We start from the raw sequence: 22,754 nt of genomic DNA on the forward strand, positions 1-22,754 counted from the left end.
GAATTCTAACTCAAGTGATGTCACTGAAAACAGAGAGGAGAGAAGAAATGAGAAGAATGTTACACATAATATCTCCTGTTGCCCAAGCTAAGTAATTATGAAAAGTATGTGTTTTAATAGGATTTCCTAACCTAATTTTACTAGACCTCTAAGGGTTCTATGAGTAGACTATAGAGAATCACCTGTGATAGAAATCCCCTGAAATATTTCTCTAGATAGAAATCTAGATCTGTCTATCCATCCATCTGTGAGATCACCTAAAAAATCTGCAAACTTATATGTGTTTATTTTTCTTGACCATAATTTCATCTGCTTTTTAAAACCAATCCCTCATTTCCCCCAAATTAAAAAGCTTTCTTCTATGTTGTATCTTCTACTTGAAAGGAATTTTTCTTTATTTTTACTTTTTTATTTTTGGCTTTTAACATACCTGATTCCAAAAGAGATTTCAGCAGCTATAGTGATGGTTTGCCTTGAATTTCTAATGTGAAATATAGGATATGTATGATCACAAGTAACGTTTTTACTAATTATTGACCAGTATCACTAAAGTGAATCCCCCAGATAAAAATAGACTATTTCTTTGAATAAATGGAAAGCACCAAAAAAAAAAAGTGCTAATTCCAACCTTACCCTCCTTGGGTTAAAAAGGTAATAATAGCAGGAGGCACGAGGATGATACCTCTCAATATATTCATCTTTTGAGCAATGTCATTCTGATCTAGAACAGACTTGTCCCCACAAGCCTGGTGCACAGCTGACTTCCAGGGATCTCCCTTTACCACTATTCTGAGAATTTTCATCACTTCTCCCTCTGTTGGGTCTTCTCTTTTCTGAGTCTCAAGTCTGTCTTCATTATATTGCTTCCTTGTTTTGTTAGTACATATCCTTACTAAGAAAGGATGCATGCTAGATATATTTTTTAATATTTTGCCCATCTGAAAAAGTTCTTATACTGTGTTCACACTTTATTGATAACTTGGCTCACTATAAAATTCTTGGCTGAAAATCAGTTTTCTATAGAGTTTTGAGGCACCTCGTTGTTTTCTAGCTTCTTGAGGAATCTAAAATCATTCTAATTCCCACAGATGTCCCAGTGGTCTGAAATTTCACAGTGACACACCTTGGGAAGGGTCAGTTTTATCCACTGAGCTGGAAGTTCAGTAGGCTGTTTTTTTGATTTGGCAGCTCTCCTCTTTCCATTTTGAAAAATTGTCTAATGATTTAAAATTTTTCATTCCTCCATTTTATCTATCTCTCTTTTTGGAACTCTTTTTAGGCAGATGTTGGATATTCTGGTCCAGTCTTCTAATTCTTTTATTAAGAGACAGTCTGCTTTATTTTTTGGAAGACTTCCTTGATTTCAACTCTCCACTTTCCTACTGAGTTTTGTATTTCTGCTCTCATGTGTTTCATTTTCCCTGAGCTCATTTTGGTTCTCTGAATGATCCTTTTTTTGTAGTATTCTGTTCTTTTTAATCTCTCTGGATGTGTTAATGATTTTTTGGCCAGTTTTATTTTTCTCATATAGTCTGTTTCTCTTCAGCCTGCTTTTAGTTGTTTGTTTCAGTCTCCATCTTTCGTGTTAGTGGCTTTTCTGAGATTATGGAAATTCTTTTGTTGTCTGTTCACATTTAGGACGGAGAACTAAACAGCTGAGTGGGAACTTTGTGTATGGATGTGACTTGATGATTTTGAGATTTACTGAGTGATGGGCTGTGTGGGCTATTTGTTGGAGAATCCTTGTGTCCAGTTTTTAGATTTTTCTATTGGTCTTTCTACATTTTCTCTCCTCTCCTGTCTGGAGACTAGAGGTCAGGCTGCAATACCTTAGAAGATGTGGGGGCTCCCCATTTAGCATTCTGTGGGCATTCAGTCACATATTGCCTGTTTCTAGTCAAGTACTCAAACCTGCAACTATTTCTGGTGCCCGTCAGTCCAGAGACTATCTGTTTTACCTTCTGTAGAAAATAAACTCCCCATCTTTCCTAGAGAAGGAAAAGGGCAACGTGGAGTGGTAAAGAGGCTCTGGAAATTTCACTGCTCTTTAATCCACTTTTTACCAACTGTCCTTATTTGGAGCCCCATCCCACTCACCCAGAAAGCCAGAGACTCCTGTTGCTGTAAGTTTGGTGATACAGATCTCCTGTGAGCGTAGGATTCAGCTTTCTCAGATTTCTTAAGTCAGTTATTCCGTATCCTTCTGAATTCCAGCTTTCAAAATCGTGTTGGTATTGCCTTCTTTCCTGTTTCTTTGTCCTTATAGATTTATGGGTGGGGGGGCACCAAAAAACAAGCAAACAGAATATTTCCTGTGGTTGTAGCAGTGATTCAGGAAGGAGAAAATAAGACACATGTGTTTCATCCGCCATCTGGAGCCCATGTTCTTTTCATCCTTCAGGGCAACTGAGGTTGTGTTTCTTCCAAAAGTCTACTTAGACTACTCCAGAATCCACTGCTGTCTCTCTTCTCCAGTCTCCTCTAATGGGGATGGATTGCATCAAGTTGAGAACCTGATTGGATTCACCCTTGTTTTGTTTTGCTCTGTTTACTCTGGCTTCCTAATCAGACTTCAGGCTCCTTGAAGGCCAGGGTGAGAGCTTGTTCTACTTCTACAGAACTCACACTGGGAAGATGAGACTTAGGGCCAGCAGCCCCTTTAATAGTTGTTGATCGCTTGCTTTTCTACTCAACAAAGAGTGAGCTTTCTCTGACCATGCTGTGACATATTTGCCTCTTGTCTCACTGAATCTCTCTCCAAGGATGCTTGAAATGCAGCTCAGGAAACCAGAACATGTTCCCCTAGAAAATCTTAGGTCAGTACCTTTTCTAACCATGTCCTAAGTCATGCTTCTTTTTCAAGTGTTGCTATTTACGAATTCCCATATTTGGTTAAGGAAGCCATTGTTCTCCCAGCCCTCCACGTGAAGTCCCTCCTACTTCCTTACCTGTGAGGTAGCTGACTGTGGTATAATAAAGGGCCTCCTTCTCTTTTCTATATACTAGATGGTCATGGTTTTTATGCTGTATTAAAATGACTCCTTTTGTAGGTATTGAAAATGTTTAATGTGGAGAGAAGACCAAATAGACACAATAATCACATTTTGGGTGGGAAATTGTTTATGGGAGTTTTAATAAAATACCGTAAATCTTACATAGGCAATACAAGAGGCTGAAGATGGGCTAAAAGAATTGGATGCAGGAATCATTGAATTAAAAAAGCGTGGGGACAAGTTGCAGATTGAGCAGCCTTCCATGCAGGAACTGTCCAAACTTCAGGTACGGTTTTCTACCAGCAGCATTCAGCTTCAATGATACATCCTAACTAGAAGTCAAGAAAAAATTATTTTCTCTATTTTCTTGGTTTTTCTCTATACAGTTCATGCCATTTAGGTCCTAATCTTTAACCCAAGCAACACCTAGAAAATTTTCTGAAACTTTTACCAGCTTTAATGTGATAAAATAAATTATATTCTCAAACATCTAAGATTTTTTTTTCTGACATTTACTTTATTATTATTCCAGTGGTTAGGCATTGTGGTATATATGCCTTTAGTTGAGGCATGTTATTTTCTACTCTAGAAAATATAATAATTATCACTCCTCCCTAGAGAAGTTAAAAGATGGCTATCTACCCTGCATTGTAGTGTACCTCAAAAAAGTATTTTAAAGAAAAAATGCTCAAGCTAATACTTTTTAGAAAGTATTTTTCTCCAGTGTTCAAAACTATAGTTAATCTTTCATACATGTCTGAATGGAAGAGAGACAGTTTCAATACCAGGCCAACAGAAAAAAATAAACTAGAAGGTAGGTGAAATCTAAACAGATTTCCCAGCATCCTTCAGGAGTAGGAAATAATTTGGGGTTAATTTGCTTTCTTAGATCAGGCTGCTGGGCAAAAATCCAGTATGGGGGTGGTAGGAAGGAACTGGGATATTAGACCAGCAAAATTTAGCAGTTGATAAGCAGCACAGTTAAGTTACATTAAGAAAGAATTGTGTACATTGACACACACATTAAGTTTTCTCTGCATTACAGAGAACCATTGAGGGATTAATAGCATAACTCCAGCACGGGGTCACAAGTTCTTCCTTTTGAGAAAATAAAATAGCTCTTATTTTAAAAAGAACATTTTTATTTTAACTGTCTCATTCCATTATCTAACATTTCACAATGTCATGAGCCCAATCCCCCCAGTTTGCACTTAGACAGTTTTCCAACAGTGCTTAAATGTCAGGTGGAAGAGTCAAACATCATAGTTGTAAATGGGCATTAAAGTTGAACTTTTCCAGATTGAGCCATTTTGGCCCGCTCAACCTTAATATGATACATTAATCAGGTCCATATGGTTTAAATAAATTTTGTGTTTGGTGTATCATCATCTCCTAAAATGTCTTTCCAGTTTAAATAGTTATTTATTTACTCCACCACATTTGGCAAAAACATTGCCTTTTTAAGTCTTAAAGCATTCCACTCACATTAAACTCCTGTTTCTCTAGGTCTTTATTTAGGGAATAGTCCAAAATCTGATCATTATTTAGCAGATAAAATGTGAAAGATACTTTATTCAATTACTCTAAAATTATATAAATGTTAAGAACATTATAAAAATTAGAATTACATTAGAAAATTAGAATTTATACTTACACTTCCCTCAGCCACATGAAAACTTTTCAACATTTTAACCCCACATCCTACCATAAACTGTTGATACCCTGAGAAGAGAGGTGTCAAACCTACCTCACATCATCTCTAGCCAATATTTTTGCATGTCCTTTGGAATCTGTAAATATTTAGCTTATCTTTTTTTGAAGGAAGTTTTCAAAGAGACTCATGAGAAAGACAGGCAGTGCTCTGCATAGAGAGTATCACCACCGGTCAGATACCTGAAGGAGTGTTCTTGGTTGGGTCATGGACTTGGTAGGTAGTTTGCTTTTCAGAGAAGAGTCAACACATGAATTGAGAGTGAGTATCACCATCTCTGTTTTGTAGGACATGTATGATGAACTGATGATGACCATTGGCTCCCGGCGGAGTGGGCTGAACCAGAATCTTGCACTCAAGGGTCAATATGAAAGGGCCCTACACGATCTGGCTGACCTGCTAGAGACTGGACAGGACAAGATGGCAGGCGACCAGAAAATCATCGTGTCCTCCAAAGAGGACATTCAACAACTACTTGACAAACATAAGGTAAAGAGAGTGAGAGAGAGAGAGAGAGAATGTAGTTGCGAAAGCATATTCTCACTCACTGATATGTATCTACCTAGTAAAACCTATTATTAATCTTTTATGAGTTCCTCCTTAAATAAATTACTCTTTAAAACAGTCAACAAATGTATATTCAAACCCATGGACATTAAATAGCACAGAAAAATTACAGAGGATACGTTCCTATAATTTTGTGAGTTAAAAAAGAATTACAGAGGCACCTGGGTGGCTCAGTCAGTTAAGTGTCCGACTCTTGATCTTGGCTCAGTTCTTGATCTCAGAGTCATGAGTTCAAGCCCTGTGTTGGGCTCCATGCTGTGCATGGAGCTTACTTAATTTAAAAAAAAAAAAAATACCATCATTCCCAATAATTTTAATTATCACTTCCTCCTTAGTATTAGCCAGGCTTTTCCCCTTCATTCCCATTGCAACCAATGGGAAACTTGACTTTTTTCAAAGTGCCCAGTTTCCTTCTTAACTCTCTTTTGATTTGTCCTTGTGTCTTTTATGCCCATTTAGTCATGTATCCCTAAGTATTCTCTCTGCCTTCCCTTGTCCTGGCCAAAGGCTCCTCACTGTGCCCTGGGAAAGCAGAGCTACCTACTCAGCTGTGGGATTGGGTATCTGTCTCTTACGTGCACAGCTCAGCTCTTCTGGCCTACACTCCTCTGGTTGCTGTGGGCCTCAAGAGTTTGTTCCTGGGGACAGTGAGTCCTTTTACTACGTTATCAAACTTGGTAGGCCTGAGACTGCCCTATCAGCATGTGCCATAGCCAAGCTCAAGTTAGACACTACTCCTTAGTAAAGGAACACCTGTTTAATGTGTACACACAAATAACTCTTGCATTTTTGGAATGACTACAGAAAGAATAGTTTTGCCAGTCCAGAAACCCAAATTCTCAGACCGTAGGAATGTCATACATGGAAACTTTGAAAATCCCACTGGATTATAGATAGTTAACATTCTACCATTATGTGGTTCTGTGGTGGCTTATAAAGGCGAATTTTTTTTTTTTTTTTTTTGGAATTGTACTTCTTGCTATTTTTCCCAGAGATTTTTGTCCAAAACTTTGTGATTTATTAAAGCCTTATCATTTGGCTTTGAAAACATTGCTTTAAAGTTCACAGCTGGTTTTCTTCAAATCTTTGACAACAGCAATAAAATATCATCCTGAGTTATTCCAGAGAGGAAGGTAGGATCAATGAGTATAAATAACAGAGACGTAGGCCCAATAGGTAAAGAACTCTAAAAGGAATACTGCCATTGAGCAGACAACTCTCCTGGCCATGGGAAGACTGTCCAAGGCCATTAGGGGGAGATTGGGTTGTAAAAGGAATATCAGTTTTTGGTGAGTGTTGGGCTAAATGACCTCCAAATCTCCAAATTCTCTTCCAACTTTAAGATTCTCTGATATAATAATTGTCAGTTAAAAATGAAGATTCTGGCTTCTATTGACCAGACTATTTTCTGAGGGAGACCTCTGCAGTGACCTTGAGCATAGCATGTTCTGTAGACTGGGCAGTTCAGTGTCCTCATCCACCAAATGGGAAATAAAACTACCCTATCTCATAGAGGTGTTATAAGGATTAACCGAGTTGGTCAGTAGAGTGTTGGTAGAGTTTCAGCATATAGTATGCACTAAATACTGTTATCAGTTGCAGGTCTTCAGCTCTACCCACAGTGGAGGGAACAGGAAGTGGGATAAGCCCTGTCTCCCCTCTCTGGGTCCTTTTACACATAAAATGTAACATTTCAAAACACATTTGTAGGACTGCCCAAGGCCTATCATTCTGTTGTATGTAGGTATAATACAAGGGAAATTTAAAACTGTGTAACACCAATCGGTACATGTCAAGCTATGCTTGGCAATGAATATTGGAGCACAACGAATGCTCTGGGAATTTGGAAAAGTAGAGCTCAAGCCCAAACATAGAGGAAGGAAAGTTGTCAATGTGTAGAGTGAGGACATCTCGGGAAGTATAGAGTAAAGGCAGAGACCGAAGACAGGGGCTGGGAGCTAATGTGTCCCGGGATGAGGAAGGCCAGTCTGTGTGGTGGAGTTGGTGAGAGTCTCTCAGATTGTCAGGGATGAGGCATTGAGAGGGCAGAGGAATTTAATTTGCAGCTGGTCTCATCTGAAGGGCTCTGTTTGGGGGGACAGAGTATCTGCAACACAGCATGTGTAGGTGCACTTGAGTGGAGGGTCAAGAGGAGCCCCCATCTCTACAGGAAGCTGTGAGTGCCTACATGAGGTGGGGGTCAGCAGGGACAGAAAGATGTTGCTCGTATATTGAGTTCCCTCAGCTTTCACGTCTGAAGCAGCTTTTGTTGTAAGGTGGTATATGTATGAATTGCTGACCTCTCTCTACCTGAAAACTTGCAGGAATACTTTCAGGGCCTGGAATCTCATATGATCTTGACTGAAACGCTCTTCAGAAAGATAATCAGCTTTGCAGTCCTACAGGAAATGCAATTCCACACAGAACTGATGGCACAGGCTTCAGCTGTACTAAAACGGGCTCACAAGAGGGGCGTGGAGTTGGAGTACATTCTAGAGGTGAGACTGTTGACGTAATCCCTTCCCTACAGCAAACTCAACTGCAGAACACACCGTTAAGGCAAGACGTATTTACCCTTGCCATTCACCTCATGGAACTTTGGAACTCCCTCAGACTCAGCATCGTGTTCTGCCTTGTCCCCCTTGTATTAAAGGCTCTGCCATACCTTGAGTCAGCTAGATTCCCTACATACTGACTTTAGTTAGGGCAACGATATTTGGGGTCTTGACAGTCAGACTAAAAAACTGCTGACCCTTGCTTTACATGATTGAAAAAGACTTCAAATGATTTTTAAAAAGATTTTCCAGTTTCAACTAAAGTAAAAATCAGAATTTAGGAGTGACTGGTGTGGGATTTCTCCTTAGTAGAATGTCTGCACTGTATATTTATATTTCTAAAATGTCTGTGGTAGCTTTTTTTTATTTGTGAATGTAATATATTTACTTCACTTTACTACATGAAGTAAACATGCTCTTCCCTTTTGCTTAAATCATACATGCATCATCACTGTGGTAACCAATGAAACCATGCATATCAGAGGCCTACTGTGTTCCAGGTGCCCTGGGTACAATCATTCCAGGATGGGCAAGAGAGTTATTATTATCCCTGTTTTTTTAATGTTATAAATGAGGTTCAGAGAAGTTTAGTAACTTGCCCATGTTCATACAGCGGGTTGGTTGAAGATGCCAAAGCCCATTCACAATGCTTTTCAGGGTGACCATCTGATAACTTTCTTCAAAGCCGTCTTTTGCTTCCTAGAGCAAACCCCCAACACAAACATCTCCAACATAACTTTAAGAGAATCTGTTGAATGTATATTTTGCACACAAAAAAGGATCACTATTTCTGAATGAGGATTCTTTAGCTCACAGATTGATACTGTGTTTCTAGACGTGGTCTCATCTGGACGCAGACCACCAGGAGCTCAGCAGACAGCTGGAGGCGGTGGGAAGTAGCATCCCGAGTGTGGGGCTGGTGGAGGAGAGTGAGGATAGGCTCATCGACCGGATAACACTCTACCAGGTCAGTGTCCAATGGCATCTTGGTGTGAAAAGTTGCCACATTCTCTTTTGAAACTTTCCCATGGTTTTAACGGAATCTAAACAAACTTGCAATCAAGTATTTTATTAAGTATTTTTATTTTTATTTCAAGCTATTGATATTGTTGAAAGCAGATAGATTTTAAGTGTTTGCTTTATAATAGAACATAAGAAAGATCTTTTTTCTTTTTTTTTTTTTTTAACAAGAGAGCCCTTTGAAAATTCAACCTCTACCAAACATTTTCTGTGGTGTTATTATGCTGGCGTCACGCTATTCTTATAGCTTGGTAGTTTTAAATGTACCTGAAGTTATTACAAAAAAAAAAAAAAAGAAAGAAAGAAAAAAGAAGAACATCTATACTTAGATATGGATGAGCCATCTCAAATTTTCAAATCTTACTTAGGTGCAAATAGTTGAAGTCTGACTAACAGGGAGTTGGGAACATTATGGGCACCAGAGAAACTATAATTCTTAAAGAGAAAAATTGCGTCGTCCAAACTTTTAACCCAGTATTTCCAATCAATTTTAGCATTTGAAATCCAGCCTTAATGAATACCAGCCCAAATTATATCAGGTATTAGATGATGGGAAACGACTGCTCATATCCATTAGCTGCTCAGATCTAGAAAGCCAGCTAAATCAACTTGGAGAACACTGGTTAAATAATACCAACAAAGTGTCTAAGGAGCTTCACAGATTGGAAACAGTACTGAAGCACTGGACCAGGTAATACAATGACTATTATACATCATTTTAGATTAGTGCTAAAGAGTCTTTATAAGGCTAGTGGGTATGGGACTTGAAAAAGATGATCCCTCTAGGCACTTATTTCATATTTTGGAAAATAAAGGCAAAAATAAAGCCCCAATTGGATTCTTTTTTTTTTTTTTTAAAGATTTTATTTATTTATTTGACAGAGAGAGACACAGCGAGAGAGGGAACACAAGCAGGGGGAGTGGGAGAGGGAGAAGCAGGCTTCCCGCTGAGCAGGGAGCCTGATGCAATGCGGGGCTTAATCCCAGGACGCTGGGATCATGACCTGAGCCGAAGGCAGACGCTTAATGACTGAGCCACCCAGGCGCCCCCCCAATTGGATTCTTATATAATTGTATAAACATGTATTTAGAAGTGGGCAGGGTAGCAAGTGCCTAATGCACTTTATCTTGGACCTTTGATCCTCCCTTGCCTATTGACTGTAACTGGATGGTCAAAGTAAAACCTTAGAAGGAGAGATAGAAGGAAAGTATGTCTGAGAAAGTAAAGTTTCTCAAGGGCAATAGGAAGTATTCAAGAAAAGTGGAGGCTGATTTTTACATGATGAAATACTCTATTTCTATGCCACCTTTATTTCTAAGAACTTTTAATATTTTCTAAATAGACTCAATTATGCCACCTTTATTTCTAAGAACTTTAATATTTTCTAAATAGCCTCAATGTGAAGGAGTAGGGGAAAGGTGTGTTTGTGTGTGTGTGTGTGTGTGTATGTATATGTATATACATTCAGCTTATATATAATATATATATTTTATATATATACACAAGTGTGTATATATATACATTTAATATATATATATATATTTACATTCAGCTTAGAAATGGGAAAGCTGAAACCTGCTTACAATATAAATTTGAAGGGAAATTGAGAGTGTGAATGCAAGACATTATTCTCCCAAACCTGTTGTGTCTCTTGTTTTAAAATTGGCATTGCTGAATAACATGGGTTAGCAGAAGAGATGTATTGGATGTTTACTTAATAGGCTCATTAATATAATTACAGATATCAAAGCGAATCTGCAGAACTTATTCACTGGTTACAATCTGCAAAAGACAGGCTAGAATTTTGGACTCAACAATCTGTGACAGTCCCACAAGAACTGGAAATGGTCCGTGATCATCTAAATGCTTTCCTGGTGAGCCTAAGAATCTAAAGCATTTGATTTAATTTTCTATACTTAATAAGCCAAGCTATAGAGAATTTGTTAATGTTAACTATGTGTGGTCAATAATTATGCAAAATAATAGGCTTCAACATTGCCTCATTAAAGCAATTTTCAAGGAATGGCTACGTTGTTGGCTTTCATTCAAGGCAATGGTGTGCTTTTGTTTTCCTCTGGAGTGCTTACCGTAACTCCCCTTCAAGATGTAAAGAAAATTTGTTTATGTAGTAAATGGTTCTCTTTCCTTAAATCAAAGGTTGAACTATTTAATCCCAGTTTGAACACTGCTACTTCTTTTAGGAGTTTTCCAAAGAAGTGGATGCAAAATCTTCCCTGAAATCATCTGTTCTGAGCACTGGAAATCAGCTTCTTCGATTAAAGAAAGTGGACACAGCTGCCCTACGTTCAGAGCTGTCACACATTGATAGCCAGTGGACTGACCTGCTGACAAATATTCCAGCCGTACAAGAGAAGCTCCACCAGGTATAGAAATAATCGGAGGCTTAAATCATAATCGTTGATTTAAGCAGTATTAAATGGAAAGAGTGCTAATCTGCTTTTACTTACAAATTTAAATCAGTTTTGTCATGGACATCTTGCCTTTTCTCTCTTTCATACTGAAAGTGAACTGTTCTACAAAGCCATACCTACAAATGTCATAGCTTCCAAGGACTTCTTTACTCTGTGTGTGTGTGTGTGTGTGTGTAGTAGAACATTCATCTGGCCTTGTTTAAACTCTTTGTTTTCTCATGAGTAAAATGTGGGTCCCTACACTTCCCTCATAAAGTGAGTAGTTCTGAGGATTCAATCACAGTATGTATAAAAGACCTATAATCTCACCTACAATAGAACAACTGGCATTCAATAAACGTAAGTACTTCCCTTATCTAGAAATATACCTCCCTTCCCTGGATCTCAGACAGTATATGTTTATCTCTCTTTGGTATTCATTACTCTACCAGGTGTGATAGCTGTGTTGAATGTCTCTTACCCTCCTAATCAGCAGCTACACATTTCTAGGTGGCAGGAAACATCTCACATTCATCTCTGTATCTTCCTGCACCACATAGAAGTCCATAAATATTTTAAATGATTGCTTTTGTTTCTCCAAGTCACTATAATAAATACCTACAAAAATGTATGCTAGATCAAGCAAGATTCAGAATTCTAAGTATATTTTAGTTAAAGAGTAAGGAAATTGGCCATGCTCTTAGGAATAAATATTAGAGTGCCAAAAATCTAGAAAATGATAGTTTGTAGTGTGGTGTTTTTCTTTCTTCCTTTAACATTCCTCAGTCATAATACACAGAAATTTTTACAAGATAATTAATAAAATACATCTGTTGAATGTTTTGTAGTTAAGTTTTTTTAACTCGTAAATCTAGCTATAAAATAAGAATAATATTTTCTTCTTACTGGTATTTTGATTAATTAGTTAATGTTTATACAGTGTTTGTAGTATTGGATGTCAAGTGAACATAAGATGACTATTATTGTTCAGTGTTTGCCTAATGTTTAATTTCAAGCTTCTAATGAGGTTAAGATCCAAAGATGTCATTAAGAATTGTTATCTCTGTTTGTACACTAATAAATATTACTGTAGGGTTTTTAGGTTTAGGTTGGCAGAATTTTAGTTTCAATTTTAACACTTGTGTCTTGTTCTTTCTCTTATTGGGCAGCTCCAAATGGATAAGCTGCCTTCCCGCCATGCCATTTCTGAAGTTATGACTTGGATTTCTCTCATGGAAAATGTTATTCAAAAGGATGAAGAGAATATAAAAAATTCAATAGGTTACAAGGCAATTCATGAATACCTTCAGAAATATAAGGTAATGGAACATTTTTTTTCTTTTAACTTTTCATATTTGAGGACGGTTTTATTCAAAAGAACTCAGAAACTCAAATTATGCACATCAGATTTTAGAGTGTATGTTTCATACATGGTGACCAGATAGGGGTACAAGGGTAAGAAAACTGCCTCCCTAGTTGTAGACATAGTAAAGTTGTCTGGTATTAGGAATAATTTTGAATATGATTTTGTGTCATTTAAAAAATCATAAAAACAAACCACGAGAGACTCTTAACTCTAGGAAACAAACTGAGGGTTGCTGAAGGGGAGGTGGGTGGGGGATGGGGTAACTGGGTGATGGGCATTAAGGAGGGCACATGATATGATGAGCACTGGGTGTTATACACAACTGATGAATTATTGAACACTACATCTGAAACTAAAAAAAAAAAAAAAGATAATTCTAAAGAAAAAAATGCTATAATTTATAAATATGTTATAGTGAGATTATATAATTTATCCGATTCTACATCCTCTACCTTAGATATATACATATATTTCTGTTCAACATATTAATAAATTCAAAATTTTAAAATTCTTATAAATTCAAATTCAATATTTTTATAAATTCAAAATTTATAAATTCAGGATGGTCATATATATATTCCACTTCTGATAATAATGCGTTATATAAATATGCACAGATTGTGCCATTTGGACTAAATGGTAGAAATGATAAAATTAATCTTAAGGCTACTTGAGGCTTTCCAATTCCTGATAAAATATACGATATTTATATGCATAACCTTGTTTTCTTATTTTCTCCCTTCACTTTTCAGGGTTTTAAGATAGATATTAACTGTAAACAGTTGACAGTTGATTTTGTGAATCAGTCTGTGCTACAAATCAGTAGTCAGGATGTGGAAAGTAAACGCAGTGATAAGACTGATTTTGCTGAGCAACTTGGAGCCATGAATAAAAGTTGGCAAATCCTGCAGGGTCTAGTGACTGAGAAGGTAAGCCAAGTGGCCTCTGCTGTCCATATTTACACGAAAATGCCAAGAACAGGCGCACTCTGTAAAGAAAACTCATTTCACAAGTAATATAGCTACACACAGCACGCAAATGTTTCTGCAGGGGACACCACTGAATCCCATTGCTCTAAACATTCTTTATTCTTGTTCATTATTTTCTCTTATACATCCTCTACTTTTCACCTATTATGTGTTGTTTTACTTTTTTAAAAGATGCCTCTTAACTTCTTTCGCCTTTCTTTTAAGTTGACTTCTTTACTTTCTTATCAATACTAGCCACTGATTCACACTTGGTAAGATTCAGTTTTTAATCATATATATAATAAACTATATTTGAAGAATTCTTAATTTAGAGGGAATAGTGGCTTGAGTAATTGGAGGAAATAGTGGCTTGAGTTTAAAATAAAATTGCACATTTCATTTCATTATGTTTTTTCAGATCCAGCTGTTGGAAGGCTTATTGGAATCTTGGTCAGAATATGAAAATAATGTACAAAGTCTGAAAACTTGGTATGAAACCCAGGAAAACAGACTAAAGCAACAACATCGCATTGGAGATCAGGCTTCAGTTCAGAACGCAATGAAAGACTGTCAGGTAACTTGTCCAGGTGGCTGGCAGGCATATGTCATAGTTTCATGGCATAATTCTCAAGCCCTGGGAGTTGAGAGTTAAATACCGAAAACAGTTTGTTCGGTAATGAATTTCTCAGATTATGTGAGCTTACAGAGATTTTTTTTTAACTATTATGTTCTTTCACCTATTTAAAATAATTTGAAATTATGAGAATTTTGAGACATACTTGTAAGTAGAGAGAATGCTGCTAACCCCTCTATATGGATCATCAGATTTAATAATTATTAAGATTTTGACATATTTGCCTGAATTATTTCTTTTCTTAAATATTTTCTAGTGAACCCCAGACATCATGTCATTTTATTCCTGCCCACTACAATACACATCTCTAAGAAATTGACATTTTCTTATATAACCATAACATCATTATCACCACAAAAATTTTAACAATAATCCCTTAATATTATTCCATGCTAAACTCATAATACTCTTTCCTCAATTTTCTTTAAAATGTCTTTTTTTTTCAGTTAATCTGTTCACATAAGGGTACAACAATGTCCACATGCTACATTTGTTATCAGATCTCTTAAGCTTCTTTAATATTTTTTTTAATACAGTTAACTTGTCACAGAACCTGTAGATTGGCCCCAGGTTCAGGATCAGCCTGTGGACTTCCTTTAAGATGTGACCGACCTTGCTCTTCTCTCCTCTGTATCTCCTGGAAAGGGAAATTAGCACTAGAGACTTGATTGAATTCTGTTTTCAGCTCTAAGGAGCAGAGTGCTTCACAGGTGACAGTAGTACTTTCTCCCACGTCCCATGGGAAGCATTCAACAGCATCTGCTTGTTCTACTGTTAGTGATAAGAATCTCTGGTTCAAGTGGAGTGAGCACACTCTCCATGTCTTCCAGTGACTTCGGAACACTTAACATTTGCTCAGGTGTTCTTGTTTATACAAAAGAAATGTGAGTTATTACAGGTAGTGCTATAATAAAATTTTAAAATAATTCAATAATTTTTAATGTACAGATTAGCTGTGATGGTTCTCTGTAGTGTTTCCAAAGACCAGTTGAAGACTCAACTGTGAAATAGTTCTACAGAAACACTCCCTTCCCTGAATCTTGCTTTCATATTGTAGACTCCAAAAACAAAGGCCTTTCATAATGATCTTCCTTCCAACTAGCATTTTTTTCTGGGGACACATATAAAGAGAAATATATTTAAGCTCTCAGTTAAAGCTTTTCCATTCAGAAAAGGAAGAGCAGATGCCCTTGTGCTGGGCTGACAAGCTAATGGATTGTAATTTCCAGAGTGCATAAAAGTGGCAAAGAAAACCATCATATAGAAATTGAAATTAAATTGAAATTTAATTGAAATTAAAAAAAATGCTTCACATCAGAAGATGGGTGTATAAAAGACTAAAGACCAAAATTATGCATCAACTAGTCTCACTGCATTTCCAGTTTTCCAGGGGCCAGTAGTATTTCTAATTTTGGCCATCAATTTTGTATATCAAAATGTACAAAAAAATCCAGAATTTCACAATTTTACTTTGAGGGATGAGAAGTCAGACCTCTTAAACTCTTAAATTAAAATGTTTCCATTAAAGTTAAAAGATCATTTAAGTGTTAGGGTTAGTAAGATTAGTGCTTCTTTGTGATGTCCTTGTGATAAACTTTACTATTAAAACTGAAATAATACATTAACTTTTCCTTTTTTCTACTTTCTCTCCTATTTTTTATCACTATTTTTTTCTTCCCTTTCATGTACATTTTTTCTGCCATTTTCCATTTTGTTTCTTTTCATGACCATGTCTTCTATTTAACAGAGATGTTACTATCAGAAAATGTAGTGGAAGCTTGGCCAAGTTTTACTCTCTTCCAGACCCAAATTTTAGTCTTGCAGAAGGTCACTCCAGGCAGTGTCAGGAGGAAAAGCCTGAAATGTGGTTTAAAGAACTTCACACACAGTCCCAACTAGTGATTTCAAATGTAGTCATTTTTTTTTAATAAAGAACAGAATGAAAGTAACCCACGCAGTTATTTTGGGGCATCACATAACAAATCACAACAGCTTAATGGCAGGTTCTGTTTGGCAGTAACACAAACCTTGATAAAAATTTATTGTCATTTTTGAGAAATTGTTCCTCTGGACCAAAGTGTGAAATTCAAGCCAGCAGACTTAAATCGGTGACTGGATTTAAGCTTTATTTTGTTTAAAACATCTTGAATATTTTCCCACACTTTCAGAGGTGATTTATTAATTTAAACCAACATAAAAAATAATATTTATGAATTAATTCAAGTTAAGAATGATTTACTGTAGCAAAAAAATGTTAGGTTTGGCTTTTTCCTTCATTGATCAGTAACAGAATCATCTTTTAATTATTATTGAAAGGAAAGGAAAACACACTTTCATTTTGTACAAAATACATATTTCAGTCTTGTTTCCTTCCTGGGTTTTGCTCTCATGCCAACATAAGCATGCAGGCCATTTTAGAGATGTGTTTTTAAGCAGTGGATCATTCATTTAATATTGTTCCTTAAAAAAGTTAACATCTGTGAATAAATAGGATAAATTTAATTCCAGTGGCTGGATTTTAGAATCATATTAAAGACATATGGGAAGGATTGTTTATGGTTACCCTTTTAAAGAAGTAGAGAGAGAAACCCTTAAATAGTAAAATTAATGATGTTTTCCATACTGTATAAAGGACCTATAACCCTAGTAATCACTATATTCATTCTCTGGTTAATTATCAAAGCTGTCAAAATATTGACAGAATTATGAAATGGAAATGAAAGCACAATATTAAAAACAAAAGTGATTTCCTCAGGCTACTAAGTGTATGAATTTCTAATTAATACATCAAGAAGAAAATAGCTTCATGATAATTGAGAGAAAAATAAATCAGTACTGACTCATGGCTGATTACCAAATAACTGAATAGACTAATACTATCCTACATTTGCCAGGTTTTTAACAGCTTAAAAGACATTTCATATATATTATTTTGGAATTTCCTTCACTTTAACCTCCAAGGCCTACATATCTACATCTCTAGTTCTGGAGAGATACTTCTGAATATAAGCCTGTTCCCATGCCTTAATATATGGCTTCTCACATCACCTGAACCTGGGATTTATGTCCTCTCCACAAGTCACATCTGGAGACTCGCCTCCAACACCGTGCTGGGAGTCAGTAGGCTCAGAAGGCTTGGGCTCTAATCCCATCTCCCAGCCTCACCAGCTCTGTGATCCAAGACAGGTTGTATGACTTGATCTCCCACTTATCCATAAAATGTTGATAGCAGTCTCAGCCTGCCATACTGAGCTTTCCAAAGTTTCCAATGGCATTAAAATATAAACTAGGATTATAATGTATGGTTAAGAATGATCTCCAGAATGTTGCGTCATTGTATTTTCTTTTTTGAAGATTTCATACTGACCGTTATAAATGCATATCCCAAAGAAAATAAGGATTTGATTCATGGGGAAAAAAAAAAAAAAAAAAAGCCTATAACCTTTCAGAATCACATAGAATCAGGGAGAAAGGCTAAAGGAGATTCTGATTTCTGTCTGAAGAAACAGACCCAGTGGAAGTTTCTAACTTAAAGTGGTATAGCTTAATAGTAGCAGAAATGTACCTAAACTCAGATACCAAGAATACCATCCTATTGCATTTCATCCTATGGCCTAGGACTATGTAACTTTTCCAATATAAGTATATAAATCATGTTACCATTTCCCACATATATTTCTTTTCTTCTAACTTCTTGAAAAAAATTACATGTTGCCATGTCTTTAACTTTTAGGTAATCAAATTTTACTTAAACTTGGGGAATATGAGGCTGTAATGGCTCAGTGACCACAGACTTCCATAATGGAACAATTTAAAATGACTGCTTTTAATCTTTTAGGATCTAGAAGATTTGATTAGAGCAAAAGAAAAAGAGGTAGAGAAAATTGAGCAGAATGGACTTGCTTTGATTCAGAACAAGAACGAAGAAGTCTCTGGTGTTGTCATGAGCACGCTGCGGGACCTCAACCAAACCTGGGCAAATTTAGACCACATGGTAAGATTGCTTGTGGAGACCTGACTCCAAACATGTCATAGCATTTTGGTTTTCCTAAAATAACTGAGTAAATAGTTACAGAATCTCTACGTTATCTCTTTGTATTAAGTCTACTTCATTAACCTCTTTATTTTATTTTATTTAAGATTTTTATTTATTTGTGTGTGAGAGAGAGCGAGAGCACATGCGTGCACAGGGAGAGAAGCAAATGGGAAGCAGACTCCCCACTGAGTGTGGAGCCCAACACAGGTCTCCATCTCCCAACCTGGAAGATCATGACCTGAGCCAAAACCGAGTCAGATGCTTAACCAACTGAGCCACCGAGGCGCACCTATTAACCTCTTTTTAAATAAAATCTAGCTTTGGATATTTCCTATAATAAACATTATTATGAACATTACTCTTTTAATAATCCCATCCATTCCCATGTCCGTAGATACTATCTAGGTACAGACAATTCTCTAATGTATATCCCTAGCCTGGATTTCTCTCCTAAACTGTAGACACAGACAGAGACAGAGAGAGAAATCCAATTTATAGACAGCTCCTCTTGCATGACCAGTAGACATCTCAAACTTCCATGCCCAAACCAACCCCTGTTCTTCCCCCACGAACCCACACTTTCTGCCATCTGAGTTAATGACTGCTCTGCCCGGTTGCATAGGTAGAAGATGTGGAGTCCTTTCTTTTATCCCCCACGTCTGGTCCATCAGCAATCATGTCAGCCTTCTTTTCAGCACAAATCTAGAATCCAACCCTTCCCCCCATCTCCCTAGCCTACACCTAGGTCTAAGTCAATATCATTGCTGGCCTTGATTATTTCAGTGGCCTCCATACTAGACAGGTCCTGTTAAATGGAAGCCAGATCACACCAGTCATCTGCACAAAACCTCCCAATAGCTTCTTGTCAAATTCAAAATGAGGCCAAAACCTGGTGAGGGCCCCAAGACCCCCAGGACCTGGCCTCCCATGGTCTCTCTGTCTTCTGCTGCTGTCCCACAGGTTCATTTTGCTTCTGGTCTTTCCTTACTCTTGAACTCCACTGGCATGTTCCACACTCAGGGGCTTTGCATTGGCTCCTCCCTCCACCTGGAACACCCTCCTGGACTTATCCGCATGGGTTATTCCCTTTCCCCAAACTCGTTCAAGTGCACCATCTCAGTGAGGGCTCTCCTGTTCACTTTGTTTTATTTTTATTTTTTTTTTTTTTTAAGATTTTATTTATTTATTTGAGAGAGAGAATGAGAGACAGAGAGCATGAGAGGGAGGAGGGTCAGAGGGAGAAGCAGACTCCCTGCTGAGCAGGGAGCCCGATGCGGGACTCGATCCCGGGACTCCAGGATCATGACCTGAGCCGAAGGCAGTTGCTTAACCAACTGAGCCACCCAGGCGCCCCTGTTCACTTTGTTTTAAATGATAGCTTCCACCTCCCTACCCCCCATTCCCTGAATCTCTTCTCTGCTTTGCTTTTATCAAGATTATTTATCAACTTCTAACAGAGGATACAGCCTACTTGTTTGTTTAAATTTCTCTCACTAAAATGTAAGGTCTATGAAGACATTTGATAAATCTGTGCCTAATGGAGTGCTGAATTCTCCAATAATAAATATGTGTAACAACAAATACTGCCCTGCACACACCTGTGCGAGTAGTTATCATCCACACTTTGCAGAGATGGGAGCTAAAGCACAAACAGGTTAAGTGACTGGGACCCATGGCGTATAGCAAACGGCTTCTTACCTTCTTAAGTACCTCTCCTGGTGCAGCCTTCTAGTCTGTCCTTACCTTATCTTTAACCCAGTTTTAAATGTGTTTTATTTAATTTTATGTGTTTTTATAAAATCATCACAAATCTTGGAAATAATTTACTATATAAATAAATTAAGTGGTTCATTCACAGAAACACCTTCTCATGAAAAGCAAGCAAAAATTATACAAAGAAGAAATAGGCTATTTATTGTTTTAAATGCATTAACGCCTTTAATCCTTATAACAACCTTATGAGGTGGTTATAATTATTATCCCCATCTTATAGATAAAAAAAAAACTGAGGCACAAAGAGGTTATGAAAATCACCTGAGATCATACTCATGGAACACTACATCAAAAACTAATGATGTAATGTATGGTGATTAACATAATAAAATAAAATAAATTAAATTAAATTAAATTAAAAATTTTTTTTAAAGTTGCATTGCATAATGTAACTACATCCTTTCTTCTAAATTATTTATCAAACTTTACATTAACCATATTAGAGGGGAGGTAGGTGGAGGGATGGGTTAAATGAGTGATAGGTATTTAAGGAGGGCACTTGTAATGGGCACTGGGTGTTTGTATGTAAGTAATGAATCACTAAATACTACACCTAAAACTAATATTACACTGTATGTTAACTAACTGGAATTTAAATAAAAATCTGAAAATTAATGAAAAAAAAAAGACATACATTTCAATGTTGCTATGTCTTTCTTTTCAAATCTTTTATTTCTAGTTTATTTATAATGCCTGAAACCCTGATGAAGTTCTTAAATATTAGTGTTGTTTCCATCAATTCAATATGTATTCAATCATTTTAAATATTTAACATTTTAAATATTATGCAGTTATAAGAAGCATCTGTCTCTTTCAAAGGTTGGGCAATTAAAGATACTGTTGAAGTCCGTGTTTGACCAGTGGAATAATCACAAGGTGGCCTTTGATGAGATAAACAGCTACCTTATGGAGGCCAGATACTCTCTGTCCCGCTTCCGTCTGCTGACTGGCTCTTTAGAAGCTGTACAAGTTCAGGTAGACAATCTTCAGGTAAGGGATGCATATAACCCATCTTTAATATTTTAATTTGAGAAAATAAAAAAAAGCAAACATGAACAGCATCCTGGAATATTGCTGTATATTGTTTGCATTTAATTATTTTTAAATATTTGAAATCAATCCTACCTGCTTTATTTGTAACTTAAACTTGCCTGTGGATACCAAATGTCTGGATTAGTTGGTATATAACTTATTGATTTTAAAAATTCTATTATATAAATATCCATATGAATGCATTTTATAAAATGATTTTACATCCAAACCGACCTCCTTGATCCATTGTTGCTGCCTTTATGTCTTCCCTTTCTCTCTTTATTCTGCTTCTCCAAACATATTCTCAGGGAGTAAAAAGAAAACAAAGAGAAAGATAGACAAAATGGTAAACTTGTAAACTATCAAGTTGTTTTCTTTTCGTTCAGCATAGTATCAGTAGTCTGTCCGATGCATACACATAAGCCTCTTTTTCTAGCGCTTACTGCTTGGTGTCCTGAGTGCCCGTCATCACTGTAGTCATGTAGGATGACCTCACTGCTGTTTGAATCTGCGGAGCACCGTCTCCTACCTCAGGCCCCCGCCTTCAAGTCAGCTGCTGCCCTCACTCCCCTGCGCATCACGCACCGATTGGCACTCTTACCTGTGGCCGCTGTTTCTCCCTGGCTGACTCATGCAGACTGGGATATGAGATGGGCAGGATAGGCGCTCAGGGGATGGGATTCCAAGCAAGAGCCCAGCATGTACCCTCCTGACACAAGTCCATTTCCCTGGCTTGGCAATGAAAGTTTATATGTTGCTGACCTCAGACACAGACTCTCTGATCAGGGAATGCCTTTTCTTGGGGATGGGGTGGGGGAGGAAGGATAAAATGTATATATACATAATTTCTTTAAACTTTAAATAGTTGTTGCAGATACTGAGAATCATTAAAACTTGCTTTGAGAATAGGAAGTTTGAAAACAGATTTTATACCTTTGAGGCAATTAGAAGTACTTTTTAACTTAGCCCATTCTGTGTTTAACACCAGCACATGCTGTCTTAAGATATGAAAGGATTTTGATTTGATGGCAATCAGATATTGGTGTTAAACAGAACTGGGTTTTTGTAGCCTGCGTCACCTACAGAGTTTTACTAAGAACTGAGTCTAGCACTCCAGCAGTATTTGCAGGGAAGTGTCTTTCTTCAGGATCCTTCGCTAGTCCTTGGTAGAGGACTGCCACGTCTGTAGCCTGTCTAATAAGTATTCTTTGCAAGGAAGAACACCCAGAGACAGAACTTATAAGTGGTACTCAGAAAAGCCATGACTTCTTAAGGTCTGATTATCCGGAGTTTCTGTTAGAACAACTCTAGATATGTAATAAAATGGAGACCTGGGTTTTGACTTTGAATAGCAAAGAGAACCAGTGTGACAGATTGCACGCAAATCACTGCCGTAGCTTCCTACTAGGTGACGGACAAGGACAGTCACGTGAGCTTTCCCAGCAGAATTCCAGATGCCACTGGAAGAACGTTTAGTTGTTAGGAATCCCTTTTCACACCCATAAGAACAAAATTATAAAAGAAGAAATGATTACCTAAAGAAAATCTGCAAAGCATCGGAACAAAGTCATGGTTTACATATTTTTATGTACATATTTGTGGAAACAGCTATAAATTACTTTTAAACTTGATTATTAGAATTTACATCCCATCATGTCATCTGTGGTGCTGTTTTGTTTTTTTTTTT

At 37.0% G+C, this 22,754-nt stretch overlaps 1 protein-coding gene across 15 annotated transcripts in view; it reads left to right on the forward strand.

Moving 5' to 3' along the window:
• The window catches only part of SYNE1 (spectrin repeat containing nuclear envelope protein 1), a 437,497-nt gene that overhangs the window by 328,780 nt on the left and 85,963 nt on the right, over nt 1–22,754 (forward strand). For all 15 annotated transcript variants that reach the window (XM_032407632.1, XM_032407640.1, XM_032407639.1 and 12 more), the window contains 12 exons: nt 3,160–3,279; nt 4,993–5,193; nt 7,596–7,769; nt 8,662–8,793; nt 9,341–9,537; nt 10,589–10,721; nt 11,049–11,231; nt 12,428–12,577; nt 13,377–13,553; nt 14,011–14,166; nt 18,065–18,220; nt 20,855–21,025. In XM_032407632.1, the coding sequence (XP_032263523.1) occupies nt 3,160–3,279; nt 4,993–5,193; nt 7,596–7,769; nt 8,662–8,793; nt 9,341–9,537; nt 10,589–10,721; nt 11,049–11,231; nt 12,428–12,577; nt 13,377–13,553; nt 14,011–14,166; nt 18,065–18,220; nt 20,855–21,025 (1,950 nt within the window). The remainder of the gene's footprint in view (nt 1–3,159; nt 3,280–4,992; nt 5,194–7,595; nt 7,770–8,661; nt 8,794–9,340; nt 9,538–10,588; nt 10,722–11,048; nt 11,232–12,427; nt 12,578–13,376; nt 13,554–14,010; nt 14,167–18,064; nt 18,221–20,854; nt 21,026–22,754) is intronic.

The sequence above is a fragment of the Phoca vitulina genome, unplaced genomic scaffold, assembly GCF_004348235.1.
Source record: "Phoca vitulina isolate PV1807 unplaced genomic scaffold, GSC_HSeal_1.0 scaffold9, whole genome shotgun sequence".
NCBI lineage: Eukaryota > Metazoa > Chordata > Mammalia > Carnivora > Phocidae > Phoca > Phoca vitulina.